General features: G+C 36.0%; 1 protein-coding gene across 4 annotated transcripts in view; it reads left to right on the forward strand.

Moving 5' to 3' along the window:
* The window catches only part of CCSER1 (coiled-coil serine rich protein 1), a 656,129-nt gene that overhangs the window by 257,243 nt on the left and 383,304 nt on the right, over window positions 1–15,582 (forward strand). For all 4 annotated transcript variants that reach the window (XM_064651914.1, XM_064651915.1, XM_064651916.1 and 1 more), the window contains exon 6: window positions 3,944–4,154. In XM_064651914.1, coding sequence (XP_064507984.1) covers window positions 3,944–4,154 — 211 coding nt within the window. The remainder of the gene's footprint in view (window positions 1–3,943; window positions 4,155–15,582) is intronic.

Here is a 15,582-nt window from a genome sequence, read left to right on the forward strand (position 1 = left end):
ACATATAAAGTTGCACACTCAAACACTGGAAATAAGTGATTTAAGGCTTTATCTAAGACCCTGCTTTAGAAGATAAGCCCTCAGGGAAGAAAGAAGGTATGTTCTGCTCTTCCCATAGAGTCTGGGGTCTTTTGCTCTGCTTGCAGAGCCTTTCTGATGCCAACAGCGTTACATGGGTTCTCTTCTGTTAAGCTGGTATCAAGAAAAGCAGACTCAGGGGAACCAATTGTATTAGTTTAGGCTAATTCTTCTATACCAACATCTTGAGCACTGCCGATGAAAACTAAGAAGATTAAAGTCCACATAATCTGGGGATCTTTATGTAAGTGAAGTTCAAATTACCATAAGCTCTTCAAATCATTGATGTGAGGATCAGTAAGAAAGAAGAATAACTTAAACAAGCTCAAGTTGCAAATCCTTATCTTTGAGTCCTCTTTCTTTTCTTTTTGTTTTCCTTTTTTATCCTTTTTTTTCCTGTTCTTTACTTTTTTTTTCTTTTTAGTAGAATATTTTAAAAATTCTTTGACATAATGTTGGTTTCGTTCTACCTTCTTCGTGGGAAGAGGCTTTCAAAAGAGCTGCATAACTGTGTCTCTTTCTCAGAAAACATGCAGTCGCATTAGATTTATAGAGGCTGTTAAAATGCTAAAAGTCACTGATTGATTATTTTAATGCTATCATACTGTTTCAGTAAAGACTGCTTTTGAAATAGAAATCTGTCTTAACGGCACTACTATTTTACTAAATGTGGGTATTGTAGCTTCTGGATTTTTTATCAATTAGAAATGAGAGTGACCAGTGACAGGTCCTGAGGAAATGGGCTGAAGCCAGGAGCCACATATTTAAAAGTGACCAAATTGCTTTTCTGAAATACTGTACATTGATAATATTAAAGAATTAAAGGAAATACATTTTCTTTAAAGGAAATATGTTGTCTTTAGTCATTAAAATAGAACTTTTGAGGCTCTTAATCAACAGTTTGTCACAGATAACATTTGCCTCTGAAATGTTTTTATTACAGTAAATACATATTTGGAAGGTGGAGGGTGCTGGCCCATCTTGTAAGGAGATCCTGCACTACCAGTTGAAGAACCAGCTCCTTCTCCAACTTCAGAGGTTAAGAGATGTTTTACTAATAAAGTCAAACTTCTAATTTACTGAGGACTTCTTTTCCCCCTGCTAAATCTCTACTGCTTCATTGAGATAAACTGCAGTGGATTACTGTAATAATCCTGTAACAGACCACCTGGACGTTGTTAATAATGAACTTAATGAAAGATCAGTTCTGAAATGTATTTAAAAGGAGCTTTTTTCTGCAGCAGGTAGAATGAGTTGTATCAGACAGTGAAGAGATTTTCTGTCACAAATCAGTTAAAGTACATCTGGACTATCAGAAAGGATTACATTATCTGAATACTCATTGTATACCAACACTTGAGTCACTATTTTTCAGTAGCAACTGAGTTAGATTTTAAACTCTTATGACTGTGAGTGGTAATATGTTATTATGGTGCTTTTCATACTTTAGTACAAGACTCTGTATTTGAAAAGATAGTGAATTCATGTATTTAGTGGTGTGATGTCAACATAAAGCCCACCAAAATAATCAAAGATATTTTTTTATTTGAAATTCAGAATTGCTGTATCTCCAGTGCATCTATAGCTTATACATAAACACTTTATCTCTTCCATATAAGAGAGAAAGATAGTTTTCCAAGAGTACTGCTTATGTCCTTGTCGCTGGGGAGCTTGGTATGGCTGGTGATACCAGGTTCTTCTTCCTGATAATATGCGATAAAAGACTCTTTCTGGTAGGCAATAGGTCTTAAATTGGTCCCTTCTCAGTGCCAGGATGTTACCCTTTTAGGATGCCTGTAGAGGTTATGAAAAAGCAGTGGCTTAATATCCTTCAATCAAAAGCAACTTTACCATGTACCTCACATTATTGTTTTAAAGGATGCAAAATATTCCACTCAAAGTTGTTTCAGTGCATTTAAAAATTAAAACAGACTAATTTTGTTTTTTCTAGGGGAGTCTTGAAAAGCCTAGATTAAAAATAATTTTAGTTCCATTGGCCATCATGAGTATCTGTCCATATATGTGGTCCCTGTGGTACATTGCTTGATATAACATGTTCTCATTACTGCGTATTACATAGCTTGCAAAATATGAAAATGAACCATCCTTAAAAGATAGTTCTAGTATTCTAATTTCCAATTTTTTTCGTATAGCATTTGGAGTTTCTTAAAAAAATCACATTAATCCATTTTTGTATGTGGATCCTATAAAAACAAAGCTAACTAAGGAAAATTTAATGTGAAAAATATTCTTTGTCCTTCTAAATTATGGCAGAATCAGTTTTGCGTTGCATGAAAATTCAAATGGAACAAAAAATTGGAACAATCCTTTAAATGAATAAAAATTGTCATTTTCTTCACCGCTTATGCTAACATCTTTAATTGTACTGAATTAATTTAGTATGAACATGTGTGTCATGCATTGCTGTTACCACACTTTATAATTTAGTAGTAATTATATTCTACTATTGCACGGTGAGGCCACATTCTCAGATATATTCTCCATTCAGATTTGTCCTTTTTCCCCTGCTGGTCAGAGAACCAAATAGGTGCAGAATTGAAGTTGTGAATGCTTTCATGCCAGAAGAATCCTTACTGTTTTTAGTTGCATTCTCTTCCACCAAAATGTCAAGCAACCTCTGTTTTTCTACAATTAAACTTTGGGCTGATTGTGGCGGATAGAATCTCTGACCTCTAGATCACAGAGTCACACAGGTGGGAGGGAACCTATATAAGTCTCTCTGTCAAGCTCTTGCTAAAAGCAGTTCCAAATACAGCAGGTTACTCAGGGGCTTGTCCCAGCATAGTGTGAATATTTCCAAGGGTGGGTGTCCAATAGCATCTCTGAGCCTCTGTTCCTTTGTTTGACCATCCTCATGGTAAAAGATAAGTCAGTAAATAAATAAAGTTCTTATATCTAGTCACAATTTCCTGTATTCTATCTTCTGTCTGTTGTCTTTCATCCTATTACTGTGCATCCCTAAGGATAGCTCCATAATTTTTGAACCCTCCTAGTGGAAACGCTGCTCTGGTCAGCAATGAGATTCACTTCTCCTCTTTGGAAGAGTGAGCAAAGCTGGCTCTCTTAACCTTTCCTCATTTAGTGTGCACTCCAGCCCCCCTCACCATCTTGTTGGTGTTTGCTGCACTTTCTTCATCATGGGAAAGTCTTGTACGTAACTTGCTCTGATATTAAAGGGAGTATGTATACAGCAAAATAATGGTCTTTCATTACCTCCAAAGGCCGTCAAAATATTTCTGAATCTTTCTGTGCCTTTAATGGATTCTCAACCACAACTTAATGTTTTTTTTCATGTTCTGCTTATGTAGCTTTGGTAATAACTGAACTTCAGAGCGAGTAGAGATTAGTTAAATTTTGAATTCCATTTTATACAATAGCAGGTTCATCTTAAGTCACGACGCCAGCCCAGAAGTGAGGTTTTTTTTTTTTGCAGTTTTCTTTTCTTTTTGAGTTCTAAGTCAAAGCATATGGAAGAATGTGATTTGATTTAGCTTTTGAAAGTGCATGACAGATTCATTTTTTCATGAAGCTGAACTGAAATAAAATAGGCCCGTAGCAGTTTTGACCATAGGATATTTTGTTTAAAGAAAATGGCTTTCTTTTGAAGGGCATGAGATAGAGCATGGTTTCAATTCCTGTAGAATATGGTACATTTATAAATGTGTATTTTATTGCTAACACCATATGGCTATATGTATTTTATAAAGGCCATTCATGCTAGCAGGCTCAAAAAGTGAATGTGTTATGCATCTTTAAACACAAAGGAACTAATCCCCCCAAATTATTAAGTTGGTTTTTTTCTTTTTCATATTTTAGTGTTGATCTTTCTGTTTTCTCTTGTAAGGAACCTATCTCTGAAGCTGTCAAAGGAGGTAGACCAAGCAGAAGCCAGGTACCCTCGTGTTAGCCAGCTGACTGGAAGCCCATCTGTGGAGTGGCCTTTCACCAGTCTAGAAGAAGGCGGAGGCATTGAATCTTTGCCCTTCAGATTGATGCTGCAAGACTGCACAGCTGTAAAGACATTGCTTCTGAAAATGAAGAGGGTTCTTCAAGAGGTAATCACCCACTTATTTGTTAGATTAATATCCTTCAGCATTAATGAGCTAAGCAGCAGAAAAGGGTCAGTAAAGTTTATGACTTTATACCTTTTAATATGTCTTGAATATATGGAATTGATGCAGAAGTATAAATAGTCATGCCTCAACATGGTGCAGGTCAGGAAGTTTATACTATAACAGAATTTAATTGATACTGCCATCTTGGCTTCCAAAGTGTAAAGCTTCTCTTGAGCTGCAAAAAGAAGGCAGGAGAGACCAACTGCTTTAGATCAAAATATGTTGTATGATTTTCTTCCAGTATTTTAGGGCTTTTCAGTTTTCTTACTGCATTTGTTAACCATTACAAACATGCAATTTATTTAGAGGAGAGATGTTAAGAAAAAAAAATCTCTTAACTAAGAGTACTATAATTTTACCAGCTTGAGTATGTAAATGATGTCTGAAATCAGATTTTGTAGGCTGTTCCTAACAGTTGCAAGAGTCACATCTTGTCCTGTCCTGCTGGTTTCTCCTGCTTCCCCTATGGACTGCTGGTGTTTCTTTAAAAATTTTATTTTGTATCTGTTTCCCTTTAGAAATTTAGGGAAATCAAATTATTATTGTGTTGGATTTTTTTTTTTTTTTTTTTTTTGGTACTTTCCAGCTGTGGAACCTTGACTCAGGTGTGTATTACAAACTTTTATCTTCATGTGTGTGAATTGCAGTGTGTATTATCTTTGAGATCTACAAGAAAGATAATTTTTTTGGTTTGTTTTCTATCTATATAGTTCATAGAATTACAGAATAATTTAGGTTCAGAGGGCTCTCTGGAGGTCCTCCTCCTCTACTCAAAGCAAAGCCAGCTCAGAACAGGTTGCTCAGGTTCTTGCCCACTTAAACTTTTGGTACTTTAAATGGCATTTCCATATTGTCTCTGGGTAAGCATTCCAATATTTGACTACATCATTGTATTTTTGTTCCCTGCGATGTGAACAGAATTTCTCTTGTTGCAGTCCGCTTCATCATACAATAAAGACCAAATAGAAGTTTAGGGTTTTTTTACTGCTCACTTCTTGGTCATCTGTATCTAAATTCAACCAACTGCTGCTCTGTCTGAAAAGGTTTGTCAGCCTTTTGTTTGATAAACTATGTTTATCATTTACTCATGATACTTTTCAATCAGTCCTCCTAAATCACATTTTTTTGCTGGATGGCAAGCCTCTTTCCAGTTTCCTTTGATTCTCTAGAAGCTTCATGTATGCTGTTGGGATTCTTAATGCACTCCTGTTTTGCTGAATCCAGAATTGAAGTCATTAGTTCTCCATCAGTTCCTTCTTATATAATGTCAGAATATAGAGTGAATTTAAAGGATTTATAACCTCATTTTATCTGGAAAGAAATAATAAGAATTATGATACTACATGCCATAGCCGTTGTTACATTCAGGTGGTAACATTGGCAGCGTTCGCTGTTGCTTCTAATGTGAATAATTCTATTACACTCAGAAAAGTTCTTCCTTACCATGATGGGAAGCATAAGAATTTTAGTTTTAACTTACCAGGTTTGATTAAGCTTGTCTAAGAATCTGCTGTTATTTTCTATATGGAAATATGTTGTACCTTATACTACTTCATTTTTAAGAAAATTCGCCAGTTGATCTGCACAAAAGAAACACAAGGTACTTCATGCAACTCGCTGGAATTTCATTTCCGCTTACTAATTTCTCCTTATGTAACTCACTGATTTTAGTTTGTCATCTTAATCATTCAGTCTTTTGCTTACTTGTTCCTTTGTGTCATATAATTTCCATCTCTCCATCTGACTGTTACAAAGTGTGTCTTTGTCCTTTGCTTTTCTTTTTTGTCTTGCCTTATGAAATCAAAATGGCTTTTTTCTAATTCCATATTAGATGTGCTGGAATTTAACTTGCTGTTTATCAACACCTTTGAGATCTAATAGCTTGATAGAATTACATTTTCTTAGCTATGTACTAGAAAAACTTCTTACTTGGACAGAATGAAATCACCAATCTGATGATTATTGAAAAGTTTTGTTGCCTTGAGTTGTTATTTCTATTTCAGTTTTCAGTGAATGGCTTGTGTAATGTCAGTGATAGAAAAGTTATGAAGAATGCTGTAAAATGGTATGGGAGCGTACTTCTTAGTATCCCCACATGAGAAATAGCTCTTTATTATGTAGTGCAATATTTCAGTTCTACTGATATAAATACATGTGCTAATTTTTGAAACAAATAATTACTTTTCGAGGTTTGCACAGTTTTCTTAGTTAACAAACTCATCCACTACACCGTAGGTGTTGTTAAGAATTAGTAAGAATTAAGCCAAACCCAGAATATGATTCAAAACACCATGAGTAACTAGTCTGAACAACCGAAGAAAAGATGACCTTGAAATATATTAGAAGTTTATATTGAAATGACACAACTTGATTATTTTCAGAAATACAGACATTTATGCATTTACGTCACTTTTAAATTATTAGTGAAAGATTACAGGAAAATATAATCCCATCAAATTGAAATATTGTATTGAAGAATCTGATAAATAAGTCATCTGAGCATATTTAGCAGACAGTTTCCATGGAGAAGATACCCTACTTCCATTGCAACTAGATGTAATTTCTTCATCCAGAAATCACTTTTGCCCCAACCAGTATTATAAATCAAACTCACAACAGTACAGAACAAAAGACATAAAAGAAAAATTCTTTCCTTACCATGGAATGCTCAAATATTTTTAGATGTAGTGAAACATAGTCTCTCGCAGGCTGATATGGTATAGAAGTGATATATTTTATTTAAAAATATAAATTAAGATTACTTAGAAAAATAATAATATGTCACGTTTTCATCCACTTAAAAAAACATACAGAGCATACAAACTACACGGGGAAAATTACACGGGTTACCAGAAAAAAGGCTGCAGTATTTCTGTTTTATAGCTGATATTACCTGTAGAAGAAGGAATTACAGTAGTGTACACCTCTTTGTTGAAAAATAACATGCTAATTCAGTTAAAATATTAGCCCTATTATTCAATAAAATCCTTCTTCTTAAGCACTCAACACCGCTTCTAAGGAATAATTTAATTATGATCTACCAAAATGTAATACTAGCTAGTAGAATATGCTTTTTTTTGTTGCAGTTGCTTGTAATTGAAGAATCTAAATGGAAAAACTGCATGCAATGTATGCTGTACTGTGCTGCAGCTTTATAAAGCAGTGAGTTAGCTTGTTATTAGTCTTATCTTGAAAATGGAAATTGAAGACATGGCAGTAACTTGCAAGATTGAGAATGTTATTTAGTAAAAGGCTAATGAATGATCGTTCAATTAAGAGAATTAATTACCTTTTCAGTTTCAGTGGAAAAGCCTTGAAAATGTCTACTAATAATTCTTTATAGTTTTGGCTGTGCCAGTCTCATAAGGCAGATTGTCCCCTAGTGTTTTGAAAACTTCATTGAACAAAGCTGAAGATAGTCTGAAGGACCCTGGCAAGTGAGGAAACTAGGCAATCCACCAAGCCGTCCAGAAAATATCTCAAATTACCTTCGGCAGCTTTTTCTCATGGCAGTTCCATTTCTAACAGACAGATCTGCAGTAATGGCATAATGAAGGCTTGTGGGCTGCATCATTTCATGAAAAAGTATTACTAGAGATTGGCATCATGGGCAGCTTGATAGAAGCCAATTCAGCCTAGAAGACAATACAAGCTATCGTGTAGCCTGCCTGTGATTTACAAGTAGTTCTTGGTCTGTCTTTTCTCTCCGGCTCTCTGATGTTTATTGAACTGTTTGGGTTTTGGTTTGAAATTTTTTTTCCCCCCTCAAAGTCTAACAGTGTTGACCTTTTTGTCAGTGATGACTCCTCTCATTTAAAAGAAAAAAGGGAAAAAATAGGGAGTTGGATGGGTGGCATTGGTAGGTTTGCCCACTCCTAAGAAATGGATTCTCTGCTTTCTGACTTCAGACAGGCCTTTCTGCTCTGAACTGCTCTTTAACTTAATCTCTGCCACTTTTTTCCCCAATATGCTGTTCCATACTTTAGACTTGTTTCTGCAGGTCATATTTTCCCTGTATTCTTTATGAAATATATGGTTTATCAACTACATAATTCTACTTTTGGATATTTTTATGGGGCTATCAGAAGTGACCTTACTGGTTGCTAATCTAGAAAATTAAGATACATTGTCTATATGTTTGTGTAATTTGGAATATAAATTATTCAGTGCATGCCCATGCTTTTTTTGGAGCTCTGCAAAACAGCATGCAGGCTGTAGAGCTTTAGCTAATTCCTACAATTAGCAATAGGAATAAGTCACTTTGGACATACATTGCATACTGTGTTTTACTAATTAATCATTTATTTTACTGAGGGAAATTGCAGCTGTCTGTGGCTGTCATTAAAACTTAATGGGTCCAATACAGTGTCTTTAGATTACACTTGAAAAAAAGAAAAAAGAGAAATGTGGAAAATGAGGTTAAAATTGCTGTGAGTCTGACCCTGAGAGCTGCCTGAGATTAGGGGGGCAGAGTGAGACCACTCAGTCTGCAATTAGTCTGTCAGATATCACTGGGTACATTACTTCTCCCTGTGCATCTTTCACCTCATCAGTAAAATAAGCATAATTATAGAGTCTTCTTTTATGCTGCACTTGCAATCTACTAATGGAAAGTACTAAGAGAAAGCTAAGTGTTGCTTCCAATGTTTTGTGGTCTGATTGCTAAGCAATATAGAATTGGCCTTAAACTATGGTTTTTAAAGACATGAAAGCATTTCCTGCAGTCCACTATGAAATGTATTGTGTTTGCTAATATTGTGCTAGCCACTCTAGGAACCAATTGCAAGTTTAATACACTGTAAAAGACTGCAGGTTTTCTTCCTTTAAGTAACTTTGTAATTAACCACTGTAGCATTGCTGATTTATTCAACGAGTCTGCATTTAACACAGTCCCTTTTATCAAGTAATTCATGCTGGAAATTGGTAATTCCTTCATTTCATGGTGTGTTGACACTGCATATACCCATAAATTTAAATAACTAATAATAAAAATGTACTAGATTTAGTAATAGGATTTAAATTTATCACATTAAATTGCTTTTTCACTTGAAAATATGCATTGGCATACCTATGCCCAGCTACTTGCAAAGACAGAAGCAGAACCCCCCATTTCACACTTTGTGTGTATTTTCTAAGAGTATATGTCAGGGTAATGGAGAATAATGGGAGCTGGTGGATATAATCTGGTATTCACTTTCACAGTGAAGATGTTTTACTCTGAGATTATTCATTATAAGGTATTTAATAACAACAAACAAACTCAGTGTTTGCTGTGTTGTTAGATGTTCTCAAGTTACATGAAAACTTTCCCCTCTCCCCCCCTCCCAACCATAATTTTTAGGCACACTTCATAGGGCAAGCACCAGCTCAAACATTGTCATTATGTATGCTGAACTTAGTATACTCTGAAACAGGTTGTATGCTGTAATTAAAGTCCTATTTCTTAGGTTTCTTAGCTGAATATTCCTCAGAAATCATTGACCAGCACCCCCAGGTCCCTTTCTGCTAAGCAGCTTTCCAGCCGCTCTTCCACACTCCTATAGTGCTGTATGGGGTTGTTGCGCAGGACCCAGCACTTGGCCTTGTTGATCCTCAAACAATTCTCAGCCCATCAATCCAAATCCAGCCTGTCCAGATCCCTCTGCACATCCAGACTCCCACCCAACTCTATGCTGATAGGCCCGTAGTTTCTTGGAGCCTCCTTCCAGCCCTTCTTGTAGATGGGCATAATGTTTGCTAACCCCCATTCAACTGGGACCTCCCTGATGAGCCAAGACACCTGGTAAATGACTGAAAATGCCTTGGTGAACTGCTCCACCGGCTCCCTCAGTACTCTGGCCCCATAGACTTGGGCATGTGTAAGTGGTGTAGCAGTTTACTGGCCATTTCCTCTTGGATTATGGAGGTTTCCTGTCCCTGTCTTACTATTAAAGACTTTAAAGAATGAGGCAAAGAAGGCATTAAGTTCCTCATCCTTTTCCTCATCCTTTGTCACTTTGTTTCCCCTCACATCTGGTAAAGGATGGAGAGTTTCCCTAGCCCTCCTTTTGTTGTTAATGTATTTATAGAAACTTCTTTGATTTTGTCTTTTACAGTAGTAGTCAGATTAAGTTCTAGTTGGGCTTTGGCCCTTCTAGTTTTCTTCATGTATATCCTCATGAAATCTTAGAAGTCCTCCTGAGTTTCCTGCCTCTCCTTACAAAGGTCTCAAACTCTCTTTTTTTCTTAAGTTGCAGCCAAAGCTTTCTGCTCAGCCAGGCTGGTCTTCTTCCCTGCCAGCTTGTCTTTTGGCACGTGAAGATGGCCTGTTCCTGTGCCACTAAGATTTCTTTGTTAAAGAATATCCAGCCTTCCTGGACTCCTTTTCTCTTAAGGATTCCCTCAAGGATCTTTGTACTTTACAACAGATGCTCCTGAAAGTGTGTTCATTTGCTCTCCTGACACTCTATGAGTAATTCAGAGTGTGAGGTTACAGGCTGGGATGGGCACACAGCTTTTGACTCCTGCGAAGTCACACTAATCTCGACTCAACAAAAAAATCTGAAATGGTTCAGCTCAGTTATCAGTTCATGTCATTGCCCATGCTCACGACGAAGTTCTTTAAAAGGCCACATTCAAAGTGTTTTTGAGCCCCACTTTGCGATTATCAGTCTCAAATGAATACTCTTAACTTTTAATACTGAAATTGGAAAATTTCTTAGGTCCATTTATGTTCTGTTTGATCTGCTGTTGACCTAGTGGCTTAATGTTTGTAGATTACATATGTCTGTGTGCTGCAGCCTTAGTGAAACCAGAGTCACCATAAAACATTATTCTCTCCTGCATGGAGGTGGTGGTGATACATATATATGTACTCCATGTGTTCAGAAGGCAAGTGATTGGTTCTTTCTTGTTTCTCCTGTGGTTGCCAAAATGAAACATTTTCATAGGGCAGTGCAATGTGTGCTCCAGGTCAGCACGGATTTGCATAACATACTGCCCCAGCCTCCTCAACAGCCAGGTCTTAAGAGCACCTTGCAGAGAGGCATTAAAAATAGTAACCCTATTAATATGTAATGTCCCTACATCAGCAGTTCTGTGCAATTGGCTGTGATTAACCTGTGGCTGAAGACCATGAAATTGTAACAGTTACAAAACTGAAACCATTTTGTCATTTAGTACTGCCGTGGTTTTGATCAGTTGCTGCAGGTCACTCAGCTAAAGTGCACCTGACGCTCCTTGGCAATGGAGCTGATCACACCAGTTGCATTGTCTGATAAATCTACAAATACCAAAGAGTGCATTACGAAATTATGAGCAGGCAGTGGAAGAAATCCAGAATGTCTGCAAAAGGCTGTAGAAGGAATTGATTATACTAAGTTGTTAGAGCTCATAAGTAATTTAAGTTAAATGACAGAGGGTAGATGGAAGAGTTTATGATAAGAAAATGAATAATACTGCCAGATCTAACAATTTTCCCAATAAGTTATCCATTTTCTTAAAGAAAAAAACAGTTGGAAATAGGAGTGGGATGAAAATGAGTGCACGGCACCTAAGCTGCACTATAATTGATTTTCCTGCACATTTATTGGAGTTGTAGATATGAAAGTACCAACTTGTCAAACACTTATGGAATTTATAAAGAGCACTTCATCTGAGGTTTATAGCTGGTGCCATTGCCTTCAAATTGGAGTAAGTTAAAAGCAAAAAGAATTGTCCTCATCTATACAGTTTCTCAACTTCTGAAGTTTTACAGTCCTATATACCCACTGTATTAAGATTTTTTGTCTTCCTCATGATAGCTTTCAGAGTTTTCTTGACACTGAAAAGTGACTGGTTCTATAGATAAAGCAGTAAAACTGATAATATGCAACTGCTGCTGTAAATGGATGTACAAGAAGGATAAAATAGCATAGATAAAAGTGTAAGTCTCGTATTCAGGTAGTGGAGTGCCAGCTGGGCATATAGTTACTCATTTCAATATTTGTGTTCATATATGATTATGAAGATGGTTTTCCAGAAATTAAATTTGATATCTTAGTTATCCCCTAATCATCCAGAATTTCTGAATCAAGTGCTAGTGTAGTCGCAGGAGAAATTCTCACAGTTCACAGCATAGATGGATGTTGGCATAGCTCTGTGCTGCAGATTTGTTTAATGCTTTCTCTGCACAGTGCATTCCATTACTTTGTAACCCAGGTTAGCAGAACAGTGCTGATCATTTTTCTAGTGGAAGAAAGATAAGATATGAAAAATGCTGATATAGCATGCTTACAACTGAGCAGCCTGATCTGGCAGGAGATGTCTCTGCTCACTGCAGGGGAGTTGGACTGTTCTATAATTCTGATTTTGACAATAATAATAGCACTGTTTTTGTGCAGTCTGGCTCCACTTGAATTCATGAAGATGAAGTGATTTGTTTGAAGACTTACACGATGAATCCCAGTGACAGAAAAAGAAACATTGTTTTGGAAAAGGATTTAGAAATTGCACATCAGAGACATATTCTACACCTTTGTAATTGTCCAGAGTGAGGCACATGTATTTTTCATGAATACATGGTGTCTCTAAAGAAATATTGCGTATGTCCAACAATCTGTATTTCTCTCTTTAATATATCTTAATATTATAAGTACAGCAGTTCTGTGCCTTTGGTCGGAGTCTCAGCTGGGTATGAAATAGCACAGAATGCTGCTCCCTTCATCTTTCTCCTTACATTTTCTTGTTAATGGTTGAGTTCCCTTTACAGAGACAGTAATCATCCTTGTGATTAAGAGCTCATGAATGTAAAATGCAAACTTAGCTCATGCCTAGGAATTTGTTTTTTTTTTAATTGAAATTGACAACTGTCCTCTGTTTTCCCTCCTAGACTAAATCTAAAATATTGGAAAGGTGTCAGGTAAAAACAATATCCTTATTTGCAAGCTTAAAAGGGAGAATTCTTCTTTTTATCAACGGCTCTTGTGTCAAATCTGTATGAAGATAATCTAGATAGGAGCAAATACAGATTAAAAAATAACTGATGTTGCCTCAGTATAAACTGAATGTGTCATAAAGCAGCTAAGCAAGGATACAGTTTGATGACTTACCTCTTTTAAGTAGGGTAGGGATAAATAGAATGAACAACTAGCCAAGGATCGCTTATATTCTAGTGTCTCTATTGGGCAAATCATTGTGGTGGGGGTTTTTTGGGTTTTGTTTTGGTTTTAGATTTTCTTGTAATATGAGGAAAACAACTCTCAGGTCACAACAATAAACTGCCACCATGGAAAAAGAGGAGCAGGTTTCTGTTAACTTGCCAACCCATGCAAAATCTTCTCAAAAAATTGTTCTTCACATTTCATTTAACTATGTTATGAAATTAGATCCATGGTGAAATAAATACTTGAATCTCCAGTGTATAGCCATGCCAGTCCTACTCATCTGTGCAAGACCTCTGCTGCTAATAAATTTCTGGCAATAGCACAGAGAGAGCAAGCAGTGTTTGTGTCAGTCCTTTTGCTATGAAAATGAGCTTTTTTCTCACCAGTCCCCAACCCCTTTTTTTTTTTTTTTTTCTCTCTGTACTTTGTGAGGCAGCTTTGGATCAGCTGGTGTCTTAAGCTTGTACTCCTAGTCTGCCTGATATTTAGTTTCTCATGCACAGTGCTATGGAGCAATGATTGCTTTAAAGAAAAACTGGCATGGTACATATAGAGAGAAACAGTTTAATGTGTCTGAATGTTTTATAGCTAAAAGATTTAACAAAAATAATCACTTAAGATATAAGCAAATCTCCCACAAAAGTGGGACCTTTCCTAATTTGCCCATTCAGGGAGGAAGAACTTTGTATCCTATTTGTATAGGCTACTTTTAATATTGAAAGAGAGAGTTAGCTTATTTGGGGTTCTCAAACTGAACATTAGAGGTAAAGTTTAAGATAATCCAGGATAAAAATACTGCTAATTATACTGACCTTTGTAAAACCAGTCAACTGTCATAACTGTATGCTGTCTAGTTCTTTATTTCATTAAAGGTCTCTTTCAAAGCTCATTGAGATGGAGAGCTCTGCCTTTATGTGTGTGAGCTTTGGACTCCCTGAACAAATAAACAGTGACATCAAAATGGATTTGTACTCATAGTTCCTGTTTGTATGTGGTTGTCATTATAATTCATATTCTGGTGGACCCAACTGTATTTTTTCATTGTGATTGTGTGTGTGTGTCTGTGGGTAAAATGTGGGTGTGTAGCTGTAAATTATTTATATACTTTTACAATAAACTACTTACAAAGATAAATGTGGCTTTGTGATACATGCATAACTATACAGTTCTTACAGATATACCTAAAATATGCCTCTGTCTCCTGCTGATGGTTGCCTTGAATTTTCTGCTAAAAACTGAACTCATACCAAAAATTTGTTATATAATTTCAAATGCAAAGTACTTTTAAATATGTGCTTCTTGGACTGTTGTTTAGGTACTGGGCTTTCCTAACCTATGTCATTCCATCACTGAACTGTTCTTTCACAACTGATTTTTCTAATGAATATGAACTTTTAATGTATTTCTTTTGACTTTTGTGATTAAGCTCTTTCTTAGATATATCTATCTTTATTAACATGTCATTATGTTTTGACAATGCAAGCTTCATCAGTATATTTTGTCTGGCAGTTCTGCAGGCCATATTTTACCATATGCTGTAGTTTGCTCATACTGTGCACTTTTTTGGCTGTTGGTTTGTTTATATACCCAGATAATTGATTTTTTTCCACAGCTTCAGCATCTTTTTGTTTATCTCATATTTATGGCATATTTTGCCAGCTTCTTGAGCAATTTATAAGGGTAATTTATTGGCTCAAAATATAATTGTTTACTATTTATATCCCAGCTTTTACAAAAACATAATTATACAGTATTATTTGGATTAATTATTTTCTCATGTTCTAGTCACTTTAGGACTTGCATTATGTACAACTTAATTGTCTAGGATTAGTAAGAATTAGTATAAAATACAGTATACTAGTATGCTAATATTAGAAGTAGTACCACATAGTCTTCTTCTTATTTTGATACTATGCAGTTTCTTTCCCCCCATGTATCTCCATCAGAATACCACAAAGGCTCTTAGAGAGACATTTTTAAGTATCTTGACAGTTTTTAAATCTTAGAGAAAAAAAGAGTTTTGGATGAATTTGGTCCTGTAATATTGTCATTGCATAATGCTGTATTCTCTGTAGTGTTTAAATAAATTATAATCAGTTGATCACTGATTGATCTGTGTTTGTAAGTGACATTCAAAACTGTGGACAGATACCTGTGTGGTCTTGCAGATCCTACTGGAAACAAATTGAGATTGTGGTAGTTTGGTACAGTGTCTTATGGAATATGTTTCCATCAGAGCTGGAAGA

Source organism: Pseudopipra pipra, chromosome 4 (genome assembly GCF_036250125.1).
Source record: "Pseudopipra pipra isolate bDixPip1 chromosome 4, bDixPip1.hap1, whole genome shotgun sequence".
NCBI lineage: Eukaryota > Metazoa > Chordata > Aves > Passeriformes > Pipridae > Pseudopipra > Pseudopipra pipra.